General features: G+C 36.7%; 1 protein-coding gene across 1 annotated transcript; it reads right to left on the bottom strand.

Annotated features, from left to right (window-relative positions):
* Window positions 1-7,504: 7,504 nt before the first annotated feature.
* LOC104211363 (uncharacterized) lies at window positions 7,505-12,987 on the bottom strand. The gene is made up of 6 exons (XM_070172325.1): window positions 12,936-12,987; window positions 11,525-11,665; window positions 10,509-10,735; window positions 10,199-10,402; window positions 9,239-9,548; window positions 7,505-8,164 (listed from the first exon to the last, which is right to left on the bottom strand). The coding sequence occupies exons 3-6, from the start codon at window positions 10,563-10,565 to the stop codon at window positions 7,905-7,907; spliced, it is 831 nt and encodes a 276-aa protein (XP_070028426.1). The 5' UTR covers window positions 10,566-10,735; window positions 11,525-11,665; window positions 12,936-12,987; the 3' UTR covers window positions 7,505-7,904.
* Between the last annotated feature and the right edge of the window lie 1,278 nt (window positions 12,988-14,265).

A 14,265-nucleotide genomic window follows, 5' to 3' on the forward strand; every position in this document is an offset into this window, starting at 1 on the left:
TCACCTTTGGTGGTTTTGCTTTCCATGTTGAAGCTATTAAGTACTCGGGAGGCGGGCACAATTTGATCTCGTAAGCCCAGCTGTTCCACGACCCTTGATCGAATAATGTTGGTCGAGCTTCCTACATCAATCAACACACGTTTAACTTGAATTTTATTCATAAAGACAGATATTACCAGTGCGTCATTATGAGGTTGTTCGATCCCTTCTACATCCTCATCATTGAAAGACAAGGTTTCTTATGGTAAGTAGTCCCGAGTTCATTTTTCCTTTGTGATCGTCACCTTGGTGCATTTAAATATCGATCCTTGAGGAACATCTACCCCTCCAACGATCATACGAATCACATGATGTGGCTCTTCTTGCTCATTCTGTCTATTTGAATCTCTGTTTTTAAAGTGGTTCTTGGCCCGATCACTTAAGAATTCTCGAAGATGCCTATGATTAAATAATCAGGCTACTTCCTCCCTTAGCTACCTGCAATCTTCTATTTTATGACCATGAGTTCCATGATACTTGCATATTTGGTTGGGGTTTCTTTGGGCTAGATCAGTCTGTAGAGGTCGAGGCCATCTAGTATCCTTGTTACGTTTGATGGCTGATGCATCTACACTGAAGTTAAATTTCGATAATCGAGGAGCTTCTTTGGGCCTGGCATACCTGTCAAAACTACATTTTCTTATGAGTCCCCGTAAACTTTGACCCCGATCGTTTTTCCTCTCATTCCATGCAAAGATTCGTCCAGACCCGCTGCCTCTTCGATCTCCGTTGTACGGTTGGTATCGATCTCTATTCGACCTTGGCTCTTGATCGATGTCCCTCTTGATTCTATCTGTGGGCCTGTTAGGATAAACAGACCCGATTGGAGTTCCTAGTTAACCATCTTCGACCCTGATTTTTGACTATATCGATTATGTACATCGGCCCAAGTGACAGCTGGATACTCGATCAAATTTTGCTTCAACTACTGTAAAGCTATGGAACTCCGAACATTGAGACCTTGAGTGAAGACCTAGACAGCCAAATCATCATTGACCGGTGGCAAATCCATTCTCTCTATTTGGAACCGAGATACGAATTCCCTGAGCATCTCGTTATCTCTCTGTCTTACCTTGAATAGGTCTGACCTTCTTGTTGCAACCTTAATAGCTCCGGCGTGTGCCTTTACAAAGGAATCTGCAAGCATAGCAAATGAATCAATAGAATTAGGTAGTAAATTATGGTACCATATCATAGCACCCTTCGATAGAGTCTCCCCGAATTTTTTTAGCAATAGGGATTCAATCTCATCATCGTCCAAGTCATTTCCCTTGATAGCGCACGTATATGAGGTGATGTGTTCGTTTGGATCTATCATCCTGTTATACTTCGGAATCTCAGGAATACAGAACTTCTTAGGGATTGACTTTGGAGCCTCACTCAAGGGGAAAGGTTTTTGGACAAACTTTTTAGAATCAAGCCCTAATACCGGTGGTTCCCCTGGGATTTGGTCGACCCTGGAGTTATAAGTTTTCACTTTCTTATTGTTTTCCTCGATCTTCTTTTCCCCTATCTTGATTTCCTTTGTCATTTCCTCGAGCATCTTTACGATAGAAGGATTTGGTCTCCGATTCTCCTCCATTCGATCTCTTTGGCACCGATTTGGATCTATGAATAATTTTTTGTGATGACTCGAGCTCGATCATGCTTGGTGCACAATTCTGATTTTGGAGTTGCGTTATTGCAGCTTGTTGAGCCTGCAACATTTCGAATATCATTTGAAGGCTAATCCCGCCTTCTTCACCGCTCTATGCGTTCTGATCGGCTATTCGAGCATCTCTGCGGATGCTATTTTTAGGATTGACAGCCAAATTTCCATTAATGGCAATATGGGAGCTGACTTCGATTGGGTCTATGGTCGGGGCTCCATCGAGATTTACTGGAGGTACTCCATTTTCTGGGGCAGTTATGTTGTCGTTCTTGCCATGGAAACCAAGGCCATTGTCTGTGTGTATGGGTGCTACTTGAGAGTTTGACATGTTGATCCTAGAATCAAAGACACTTCAAAGAACAAGCATAAAATAATGTGTGTTACGAAAATTATATCAGGCAATCACTATTATCCTTAGCCCTACAGTGGTGCCGAACTGTTTAACCTTAAAATTGGATAACAATTAAACTTATAATTGTTTTTAAGGATATGTGATTTCACTTGGCACAAGCTGATAAATATGAGAATTAATTTAGAAACTAACAGTAAAATAAAGCAAACTAATATGATGAAGAATTGTAGCCATCGAGCTAGATCGCCCTCGAACAATTGAGTATACTAAAAAGGTATGAACTAAACAGCAGAACTTAAGAGAGCTTAAGAGAAAAAATGTAGTATATTGCTTGATTATGCGTGAATATGATGTTTACTAAATGATTATAACCCTCTTTATATAGTAGAGGAATTCTACTTAGGATACAATTCTAAATATAGAAGGGGATCCCATGATTGGTTAAATGTCCGGTCTTGACTTGATACGTGCTGAGATTTCCGCCACGATCTTTGCCTGGTCACGGATATCTCGGCTTTCTATTATTCGGTTTAGCAAGCTTTCTTCGATCATGCTCGGTCCCTATCTTGCTTCGGTCTCGATCACGGCTGGTCTCGATCTTGATCGATCATCGACTCACGAGGTTAGCTATCCATCTTCGTACCATGATCTGATGCAATGTGAGGCCGCGCTTTGGTCTTCCACCCTAGTTTCGATTAGCCATACAAAGTTGGAGAGGTCCGATTTTGACTGTATACAAGTATTTCAATTTTAGCAAAAAACATAAAACATTTCTTTCTTGATGTTTGGTTGAAACTTTTTGAATAACATTTCTTCTTGTGTTTAATTAAGAAAATAATTTTTGTAAATAGTTGAATTCTTTTTAGCAAAAGCTCCTTCAAAGTTTTGAAGCAAAACGAAATTAAGGCTACTTATGAAACTATTATCAATCAATATTCTTCTAAATAGATATAGTGTTTTCACATTGAGAAGAGCCATCCTTCTCAAAGTACTAACATTGTTTATCGTATCAAATTGGGTAGATTCAAGTCACGTGGTCATCATTTTATCAAATATCTTTCACTTATGTATTGCAAATCTAAACTACAATCTAGAGCATATAATTTAAGGAAAATCGCATTATATAGCCGTTTAAAAAATAATAGACGATAATATATATATTATTTGCATACTAATACATATAACACACTAGTCGCAGTAAGCCTGTGCTGAGCTCGGGCCTAAATTTAAAGCCGAAAAGTAATACATATGATTAAAAAGAATAATTTGCATTATGTTTTTAAGTTTTCACCAAATATCTTATTTCTCCTGATAAAAAATAATCGTGTGTACTCAAATTATAGCCAAGATAAAATTCAAATCCACGGGCACGTTTTCAGTCTTGTATTCCTTAGGAATACCGAATTGATATACCATGTATCATATTTAAGAGAATTTCTTAGAACTCATGTCAACACAACCAAGAACAAATCTAATTCCCTTATGTTTGAACTCACTTGGCTTTAGTTTGCTGGTTGCTACCTTTAAACTGCAAGTTTCTATTTTATATTTAGAGGTAAGAACGAAACAGGGAAAAAAAGAAAAAAAGAAAAAAAAAATAGCACAAAGTTAGGTTTTGAAAAACAAAACTAACCAAAATATTGTGATGACCCGATAGGTCATCTTATGAATTAAAACCAAATTCTGTGTTCTGAGGCCTTAAAAACCTTATTTTATCCCTCCTTGATTTGTGTGCGCAGTCCGGACGTATTTGCGGAAAGCTTTTATGTTTAAAGTTGGTAAAAACAAAGATTTTTGCTTAAAAACTTCATTTGAGTTGACTTCATGAGCATTTTTGATAAACGGATCCGGATTTATATTTTAACGATCCCGGTGGGTCCGTATCGAAATATGGGACCTGGGCGTATGCCCGGAATCGGAATCGGAATCGGAGGTCTCTAGCTCGAGTTATAAATTTTTGTAGAAAATTGAGAGTCTAAAAATTTAATGGTTTTTAAGAAATTTTTAATGTTTGATCTTGTTGGTATCGGGTCCGTATTTTGGTTTCGGAGTTCGGTACATGTTTAATATAATATTTAAGAGATGTCTGTGAAATTTGGTGAGAAACGAAGTTGGTTTGACGTGATTCGGACGTCCAGTTGAGAAAATAGAAATTTCAAAGTGTTCTTGAGAATTTCATTTGATTTGGTGCTAAATTCGTGGTTTTAGGTGTTATTTTAGCGATTTGACCGCGCGAGCAAGTTCGTATGATATTTTAATACTTGTGTGCATGTTTGGTTTGGAGCCCCGAGAGCTCGGGTGAGTTTCAAATAGGCTACGGAGTGATTTTAACTTGGAAAAAAATTGCTGGTGTAACTGAGCAGGTTGCAGGCCTCTGATCTTGCATTTGCGAGATCAGGCATCGCAATTGCGACCTCTGGGGGGTCCGCATTTGCGAGGAGAAGCTGGGCCAACAGTGTTCGCAAACACAATTGCAAAGTTTCCTACGCATTTGCGAAGGGAGTCTGGGAATGGTAGGGATTGCAATTGCGATCAATTGGTCGCAATTGCGGAGGGTCAGGCTCGCATTTATGAGACTCTCTTAGCATTTGCGATAAAAGTAGGAATGAGGAGACCTTCGCATTTACGATAAGTTCTTCGCATTTGCGGGGCTCGCATTTGCAATGACGTTTGGACGTGATTTTTCATTCATTCTTCAATTTTTCAAAACCTAAAACACAAGTGGCGATTTTCCAAAGACTTTTTCTTCCCCAAATCATAGGTAAATGATTCTTAACTAGTTTCTTTCAATCTTTCACTTCATTTTACAAGATTTTAACCTAGAATCTAAGGTTTTCATGGTGGAATTGGGGATTTTTGGGTAGAAATTAGGGATTCAAAATTTGGGGATTTAGACCCCAAATTGAGGTCGGATTCCAAAACCAATTGTATATGCGAACTCGGGGGTGAATGGATAATCGAGTTTTGGTCTGAATTTCAGAATTGGACCAAGCGGGCCCGAGTATTGACTTTTGTTGACTTATTCAATAATGACCTAAATTGAGTCCTTTGTTATCGTGGGTGATTCCTAAGGCTTATTTTGAAACGTTTGGTTGGTAATTTGCTAGATATTGTTGGTTCGGAGGCGTGTTTGTAAGGCAAAGCTGTGATTGAGTTTTTAGTGACCTTTGGTTCGAGGTAAGTGGTTTGTTTAACCTTGTGTGAAGGAACTCCCCTTAGGGTTTGGTACTGTTTGATATATGAGCGACATGCACGTGAGGTGACGAGTGCGTACACGGGCTATTTGTTGAAAAATCCTGTTTTCATTAAGTAAATATCTATTTTTCCTTTAATTGAGTAACACTAGCATATGTAACTATCCTGTTTAGTTTAGGAAAGCATGCCTACGTGCCTTGATACTTGACTGCCTATCTGAACTCTGTGTAGCATATTTTAGTGAAATTTCTTGTTCTTCTTTGACTCGGACTTAGCCTAAATTGTGTTTCTTATTGTAACTGTTATCTCTCTTTGGTTGAGCTACATATTTACTTTGGGACTATAGAACGGTATTTCGGGAGATCCCCCTATAATACATATTTACTTTGAGACTACGGAACGATATTCAGGAAGATCCCCCAGCACTACATATTTACTTTAGGACTACGGAATGGTATTCCGGGAGATCCCCCTACACATTTACGTTTGGGACTACGGGACGGTATCCCGGGAGATCCTCCAGCACTGCATATTTACTTTGGAACTACGGAACGGTATTCCGGGAGATCCCCCAGTACATTTACATTTGGGTCTACGGGACGGTATCCCGAGAGATCCCTTGTTGCTATTACTGTGTTCTGAGATGTGGGCTTCCATTGAGTTCTATTCCTGTTAGATTTCCGTATTTATTTTACTGTAATATTCTTTTATCTTATTTCATTATATTTATGCTGGTAGGGTCCTGACCTGATCTCGTCATTACTCGACCGAGGTTAGGCTTGGCAATTACTGAGTACCGTTGTGGTGTACTCATGCCCTTTCCTGCACATGTTTTCCGTGTGCAGATCCAGGTACTAGCTATCAGCCTCGAGTCTAGCTGTGTGGTTGCTGCTTCAGGAGACTTCAAGGTATATTTGCTCGCGTCTGCAGACCTCGAAGTCCCCTTATATCCCCTATGTTCATTTTCTTCTTTTCCGTAGAAATGATGTATAGAACAATTAGGACTTCTTAAAAGCTTGTGACATCGGGTTTTGGGAAAGATGATTACTGTATATGCCGAGTGGTACCCTTTCTGCTTATTTACTTTATCTGTTAGCTGTTATTCTTGTATTTTCATTTCATTCCCGCAATATTAGTTTTACCTAGTCGTAGAGACTAGGTGCCGTCACGATAGTTCACGGGGGGAGAAATTGGGCCGTGACAAATATTCTATACAAAACCAAAAAACTATTTAAAAGACCAAAAAACCTAACCAAGAATTTTTTTTTTCTTTAAGAATAAGTTTAAAAGAAATAAAACCAGAATCAAATTGAAATTAGGCAAAGAAGACCAAGGAGACACACCTTTGTTGATACCCCCTGGGAATAACAATACTTAAGTTCCTACAATCTTCTTAACTGAAAAATAAAATTATAACTATCCACACACCAAAATAGAGTTTAAAAATATTAGGCTTAATATGTTTTACTCCTCTTGTTGATATTTGAACCTTTTCACTTTTAAAGGATGCATAATGTAGCGATAAAATTATGAAAACTGATGAATAGGAGTTTGGATGCTTACCTGTATTTCTTGAATTTGTAAAGGTAAAAGGTACATATAAGCTATAGTATTTCAACAATTCTAATTATAGAACCAAACATTTTGGTTAAGATGTAACCATGACTCCATTTGAAGATTTAAGAAAATCTAAAAAGTTAGTTTTATTTACGAAATGTCTGAGGGCATCTACCATAATAAAAGGTTTATGTAGGGTGAGAAGGGATAGTAGAAACATAAGTATACTATCTCCAATAAGAATTCCATAAAATTATAAAATAGGACTTAAAAGTAGTATCATTAACTCAACACCCACAAAATTGATAAAGTAAAAAATGGCAACATTAAGGGCAATAGTTTTGGAAACTTGAATGTGAGGACGACAAAATCTTTGGATTGTCCCTTATTAATAATAGTAATATCTTATACATAATCATGGTATAATTTTAATATATTTTCGAATGTAATTATTTTTAACCACTTAACCCGACAAATGTGTTACTTGCGCAATAATATACATAGGCGAATCAACCACTCACATGGATTCAATCAAGCGATCTTTACACAAAACTTGAATCCAGTACCAAAGTGAAGTTACAAATCAGTGACTGCAACTCTAATCTCCAAATGTAGTTTGTCTGAAACTTTTGGTTACTTGATATCTTTTTATTCTTTTTTTCTTTTTCATTGCACTTATTTATTTTCTAAGAAATGAGAGCCAACCCAAATAGCCAGTCATAATAAAGTTTTGTTATTAACGAATGATCCAGTAATCATTTGAAGAATTACGAAAATATAAAAAGTACATTTTTTCTCTCTTAATATTACAACTGTACTAAAGAGAACATCAGTTCTAGACTCTCTGCAGAATCAAATTCTAATTCTAAATCTTAAACTCAACATCAAGTTTAAAATTTAGCTAACTGCACAAAATATCAATATTCAATAGCTTAAACTGTCTCTCCAACCCCCAGCCTCCCCAAGTTCCCCTTTTCCTATCTTTTTTTTTTTTCGCTTTTCTATTTTTTTTTTTTTGGGGGGGGGGGGGGGGCGCTAAGTTAAGGCTGTAACCAAGTTGTTTTAGTTACTAAGGGATATACTTTTTCTAGGCTGCTGCTTCTTTCTTTACTAGAAAGGCATGAAACAGAGGAACTTCTTGAGCTTCTTCTTTCTTTTCTCTTCTCTTGTTGTTACAGGTTCATGGCTACTGCTGCTGCTGAAAGATGCCGTCGCTCTATAAGAGTGTGATGGACCTTCATCATTTGTACACTCTGCCTTCAGCCTCTTAATATCCTGTTCTGGGGATGACTTACTGGGGAATTCGGCTTTGTTAGAAGGACCTGGTTGAGTGTATTTGGCTGCAGCCGCGCTCCCACTAATATAAGATTCTGCCAGTAGGTTTCAAGAGTAAGCAGAACTGAATATGTTTATTACAAATAAAAGGGTGGCACATTCAGTTTGTGATCACAAGAAAGATGTGATGTCAAGCTCAAGCACAACGGACATTGCAAATTGTTACATGCATCCTAATGCATTATTTTCATAGATGTCATCTTATTTGAGATGGTTAATAAATCCAGTCCAATTCCATGTTGATATAAACATCAGGATTTGACTTTCTGAATCATGCATGTACCTTGATGTAGCTTCTTTATCTGAGGCGTCAAGATTTGTAAGACGTTATTCGTAAATACATTTGCAATAGTCGTCAATGATTTTCAAATCCATTTTCTGTTGTGCAATTCCAAGGCCAAAGCTATATGTTGGCATGTTTTAAAGGATTGAATTAAAGAATAAGCTGTGCTCTACACATTCATGTGTTTCTCACTAATGTTAAATCACTTTCAGTTTTTGTTCCTTCGAAATGATGAGTGAAATCTACCGGAAACAGCCCCTCTGCCTTCAAGAGAGCCTTCAAGAGAAGGCAGGGGTAAGGTCTGCATACACACTACCCTTCCGAGACCCCACTTGTGGGATTACACCCCGTTTTGTTGTTGTTGAATAAGTATGTGAAATGATGACAGAACAAATTCTTCATGACAATCAACTAAAATAAAGATTGATGAACCAATTCTTCATATGATTCTTAGAGGAGTGAATTTTTTTGACTACTATAGATTAAGACGAGCTAATAACCGAGAAATTAACTCATAATAAATATGAAGCATCCGGATGCATGATGCATGACCTCGAGCTCCCTACAATATTATTGCCTGGATATCTTGGGGTAACAATTTGTTTTTTTCGAAATAGTTCTTGAGAATTAGAAAAATATCAAAAGAGGAGCAGTGTTTTCGACCACCATGCACAGCCATTGATACAACTTTTACTTAGCAGACAAGTAGAAGCACAGGCGATGCTGTCTTCCTAAAGGTCTAGAAGTTGAAATACAAGTAAGGTATACAGAAATGTACTGAAGTCATAATCAAAAGGAACATGCGAGGGCAAAGACGTTTACATACCTAAAGGTGCAGGCGGCATAACCACATCATTTGCTCTTCTGCACATCATTATTCGATAATTGCTAGTTGAACCTTTTCCATGCAAATCTTGGTTCTTCTCATCATCGAGATCCCGTAAAAATGCCATAGAGTCAAAATACTCATCAGATGCCAAGCTCTGGCGACTTGAATTCACTGAACTAGACGAATGTGATGCTACACCAACAAGGTCGTTCAGTTCCAAGTAGTCCTCTCTTAAAATGCAATCCAACTCAGCTACTATATCATCATCAAAGTGATCTGGCCTAATCCCTTCTGTCTGGTTCTTTACCTGTAAAAGAGATTAGATGGTCGTGGTAACATCTAACAGCATACAAACAAATTACCAGGGCAAGAGAAGTGCACTGTGGAAAAATACCACTAGAACAAAGAGAATGTAATGTCAAAGAATGCTAAATGGAACAGTGTTTCAAGTGATCTAATCACAAGGTTGGAAATCTGATGTCAATAACCTGGTATGCGTACCAGAAACTTGTTCTATCACCAAATGTGCAATTAAAATGATGCTTATCACAGATTATTGTGCCACAATCATCTAGGTGTACAAGACAACAACAACTACTACTACTACTACTACTACGCCTCAGTCCCAAACAAGTTGAGGACGGCTATATGAATCCTCACGTTTTTCTTTAAGCTCAATACATATCATCATCATACCAACAATTATCTAGGTGTAGTATCCTGAATATTCAAACTGATCTCAGGATTTTTTAACCATAAAGATGAATGAAGCAGGAAAATACGAACCATCAACAGTTGAACTCAAGCTCATTCAGAACATTCTACTGGCTTTATTTTGCCCCACAGACAAGCTACACCGACATACAGAATACATTTAACAAGAAAACTACGTCAAAACTATCTGGATATTAGCAACACTGTAGTGACAAGTGAAAAAGGGGAAGAAGCAGCACCAACCTGGGGTTCACCTATTGAATGTTGCCCATCGTTACTGCTAGTGTGTGGGGTAATTGATGGCATCAAGCTGAGTAAGAGGGTGTCAAGATCATCGTTTCTGTGCTCTGGCTTTGTCTCATTATTGACTTTGTTTATGTTCTCTGGCTTTCTCTCATTATTTAAGTTCTCATCACTGCAACTGAAAACTCTACAAAGTGCAGACTCCTGAAAAAATATCCAACCAAACCAGCAATTCACTTGCGTGTTTGACAAGACTGAAGCAACAAATTATCAGGTATTGGAATAGAGGAAAGATGGCAATAAAGATTACCTTTGACTTAGTGTGATCATGCTGCTCTTTCAGTGTTATTTTGTACTCTTGCATCATCCAGACAGTTTTCTGTCCAATAGGGGCTTGGGCTTCAACAAATTCAAAAGTGGTTCTCCAACCATAGATAGCAGAATTTGCAAATATTTCACAGGATTCACCTTTTGCTCTCCAGAATCCGTATTTCGTCTCTTTTTTCTCATTTGAGCTTACTAGAAACCATGCTCCAGCTACGTGTACCATGAATGGTTAGTAAGAAAAGAGATTCAAGCTGCCTCAAAGTAAATTGATTATTAAATGCAATCACCAGAACCATACTCCAGCTCTATTCTTGGGGAACATAGATAATTTAGTCAACTATGAGGGATTAAAAAACCAAGAATCTATTGAAGAGAGACAGGAACATGTGTCAGAAGATATTAGATTTACACCTAGAAGGTTGTCGTTCTATTACTTTAATTATTTACTTATCTTCTTGAAATAGAAGGGTGGCTTTCTTAGATTCATAAATTATATCCATAATGTTGCATCATATTGCTCAAAATCTAATAGGACGTTGATGAGTTGGGGCGCTTAGGATATTAAAATCACGATCTGGTATTTTACAATCTACTTCACTCCAAGGCGCTTTATCCTTTTTTCAACAAGCTCTATCAAGGAATAAAAATTAAATGGGGCGTTAAGATCCAATCCTCCTTCCATTAAAAGCAAATCAAGTTTTAGATTTCCTAATTGGATACAGCCATTTGAAAACGGTGTAGATGATAAAACAATTTTCTTTTGCAAATAGGATAGTCGATTATTTAGATAGATTCTATGAACATCATTTCATTGATAAGAGGAGTGTGATTTCAGATTTCCTAATTGGATACAGCCATTTGAACACGGCTTAGATGATAAAACAAATTCTTTTGCAAACAGGATAGCGGGTTATTAAGTCAGATTTTATGAACATCATTTCATTGATAAGTGTAGAGTAAACTGACAGCATAAATAATGCCGTTAGACTTGATGTTTACCTGGCAAATTTGAAGGATCGTACTGATAAAGATTGTCAACAATCACATCATCAGGGATAGGTGATCCACAGTTGATTTGGTCAAGGGAGAAAATGATTTGGTCATCACTCCAACAGGAACCGATAAGACCTGGGGGTGGAGCTGCCAGAGCCAGAGGACACATGGTAAACAATGAAAAAGATCAAAGGCGGAAAAGCTAGCGCTCTGATCTACTCCTTCTCTGTTGAATCAGAGACAGAAGTTAATGAGACAAAAGGCACAAACAATGACAGATACTACATCACCAAGAGCTCTTTCTATATATGACGACAACCATAAAAGAGAACAAAATCCAAAAGATTATTCAATAGATTTATCAGATACAACTTCTAACGGCCCTTTAATTTTGAAAAGGAAAAAACCCATTTTTTACAGATAATCTCGGGGGACATATCGAATCTGTCTCATATCTAAAATAGATTACCGTTATAACTTAAGGGTAATGGTTAATATAGAAGATTCGAAAAGGTAATATGAAGACACTGAGCTGGAAAAAATGATCAATTATTGATTACCAAACATGTTCATGGGTACCATGTAAAAAGAAAATGAACCAGAAGCTCAAATTGACAAGCAACAACCAGAGTTCAATCAGCCCATCCAGTTAAATTACCAGATATATCTAAAAATGTTTGAACAAAATTGGGAATCTGATGATGACAACTCTTAATGGCAAGATTGCTAGACATGGAAAATTCACCAATTAAGAAATGAATCTGTTCACTTTCAGATGTAACTTTCGTTAACTTCAAATGATAACTAAAATTGCACCAAAGATTAGCCCATTGACTAAGTCTTGACTTGAAAAAGACCTACAAAATCTCCATTTGGATGCCATAGTCAACACACTTAATTCCTTTTTTTCTCTAACTTTCATAAATACACGATTGAATAACCATCAAAACGATTATCAGTGGAAAAAGAACAAATTGTTCTTGCTTAATGCCATAATAACACGATCATCATAGAAACAAGAACCAAAGGAACCCAATAACATACACAATAAAACGATCAGGAAGAGGGCAAAAACAGCTCAAAACGGAAAATTCAGAAGAATCCTAAAGAACTAAGCATATTCTAAAGCGAATTCAGAATTGAACACGCAATAATAAAAAACAATTAGCAAACATTATCCATCAATATGGCTTTTTAATCCATCAACAACCCAACGAATTTGGGCAAATTCAGTTCAAAATCCTGAAGAACTAAGTGTAACAGAAAGCAAATTCAGAATTGAACACTCAATAATAGTAGTAACAATTAACACACAACATTATCCATCAATATGGAAGATTTTTAAGTGGGGAACAAAAAGGGAAAGCTACATAAATGAATAACAAAAAATAGAGAGCAAAAATTTCAAAGTTCTAACCTTTTTTGATGTCTTTTTTTCTCTCTCTAAACTTTCTAGTATATGATATTGCTTATAACTATACTCAAAAAAAGAGTGAAGTTTATATAGAGGTGGCTAATGTTAGTGTGACCATGGTCAGTTAATTCTCCACCCTCACAGTTAACACTTGCTACTACAGTGACACAGCTGAGTTTGTAAAGCTTTTGGCTTTGAACTTTGGTCTTTGGCCTTTTGAACCCAAAAGGAGTTCATTACGTGGAGGGCTGTGATTGGTTTGATCATCTAAACTGGGGCCATGGCGTGTGGACCCTGAATAAGAACTGGCGGGTAGTTCTAAGAAGGTTCCTTTCTGCTTTAATTTAGTATTGAGAATTCTGGCTTGGGTTTATTCACTTTTAATTATTGCGCAATGTGCTTATGCCTTTGCTGATGCCATTCATTTACTCCACTTCCATTTGTTTTGTTTTTTTTTTTCCTCTGATTGTTCGGTATTCGCATTGAATTTTGATTATAAGAAAGGATTTGCGCCGAAATTTGCACATTAAAGTTAAAGTGCTTTCCAATAAAAGCGACTTCATACTCCGGACTCGAACCTGCGACTATTGCCCTGTTTGTTACTCCAATTCTATTGATTAAGGGATCGTTTGGTTTGGTATTAGAGCATTTAATCGTGTACATAAAATCTTGCATAAGATAATATTTGGTTGGCCTTATAAGAAACAAACAACCATCATATAACTAATGCAACGTTTGATTTGTGGTATTAAATAATTCTCAAATTAAGTTATGCAGAATCTATGTGTTATTCTATGTGCGATTAAATTGAATATAAGATAAGTATATGTGTATGGTAATGCAATGATAAATTATTTAAACAAGAGCTCTACTTTTTGTGATCTTATAATTCGCCAAGAAATTGAAAAATTGAAGTTAAGAATTCAAGCATTTTGACGATATTTGGTTAAAATAAAAAATTAGAATTTAAATTTTAATAGAAAAAACTTTGGAAGTTGAAATTATTTGAATATGAACTTCACTTGAAAAGAAAAAAAAAGATTGTGAAAAGATGACTTGTAATTGGAAATCATTTTTTTCTCTCTCTAAGTATTTCAAATACTTAAGTCATATTAATATTTCAACGAGTCATCGAAATTTCAAGTATTAAAATATAGAACTACTCAAATAATATTAGGTGCATAAATGGGAACGAAATAGACATGTTTGCTCGCCCCTTTTAAGGAAGTATGTCAAAATTACTGCTTACAATTCACGCTGCGTTAGTAAAATCCTACTTAAATATAGTGGGCAACAACAACAACAACAACAACGAATCCGGTGTATTCTCATA

This window comes from Nicotiana sylvestris, chromosome 4, assembly GCF_000393655.2.
Source record: "Nicotiana sylvestris chromosome 4, ASM39365v2, whole genome shotgun sequence".
Lineage (NCBI taxonomy): Eukaryota > Viridiplantae > Streptophyta > Magnoliopsida > Solanales > Solanaceae > Nicotiana > Nicotiana sylvestris.

Coding starts and splice junctions, on each gene's coding strand:
- LOC104211363 (XM_070172325.1), bottom strand. CDS start 10,565: ATGATGCAAGAGTACAAAATAACACTGAAAGAGCAGCATGATCACACT. Junction 10,403..10,508: donor ATGATCACACTAAGTCAAAG/GTAATCTTTATT, acceptor ATATTTTTTCAG/GAGTCTGCACTTTGTAGAGT. Junction 9,549..10,198: donor ATTCAATAGGTGAACCCCAG/GTTGGTGCTGCT, acceptor TCTCTTTTACAG/GTAAAGAACCAGACAGAAGG.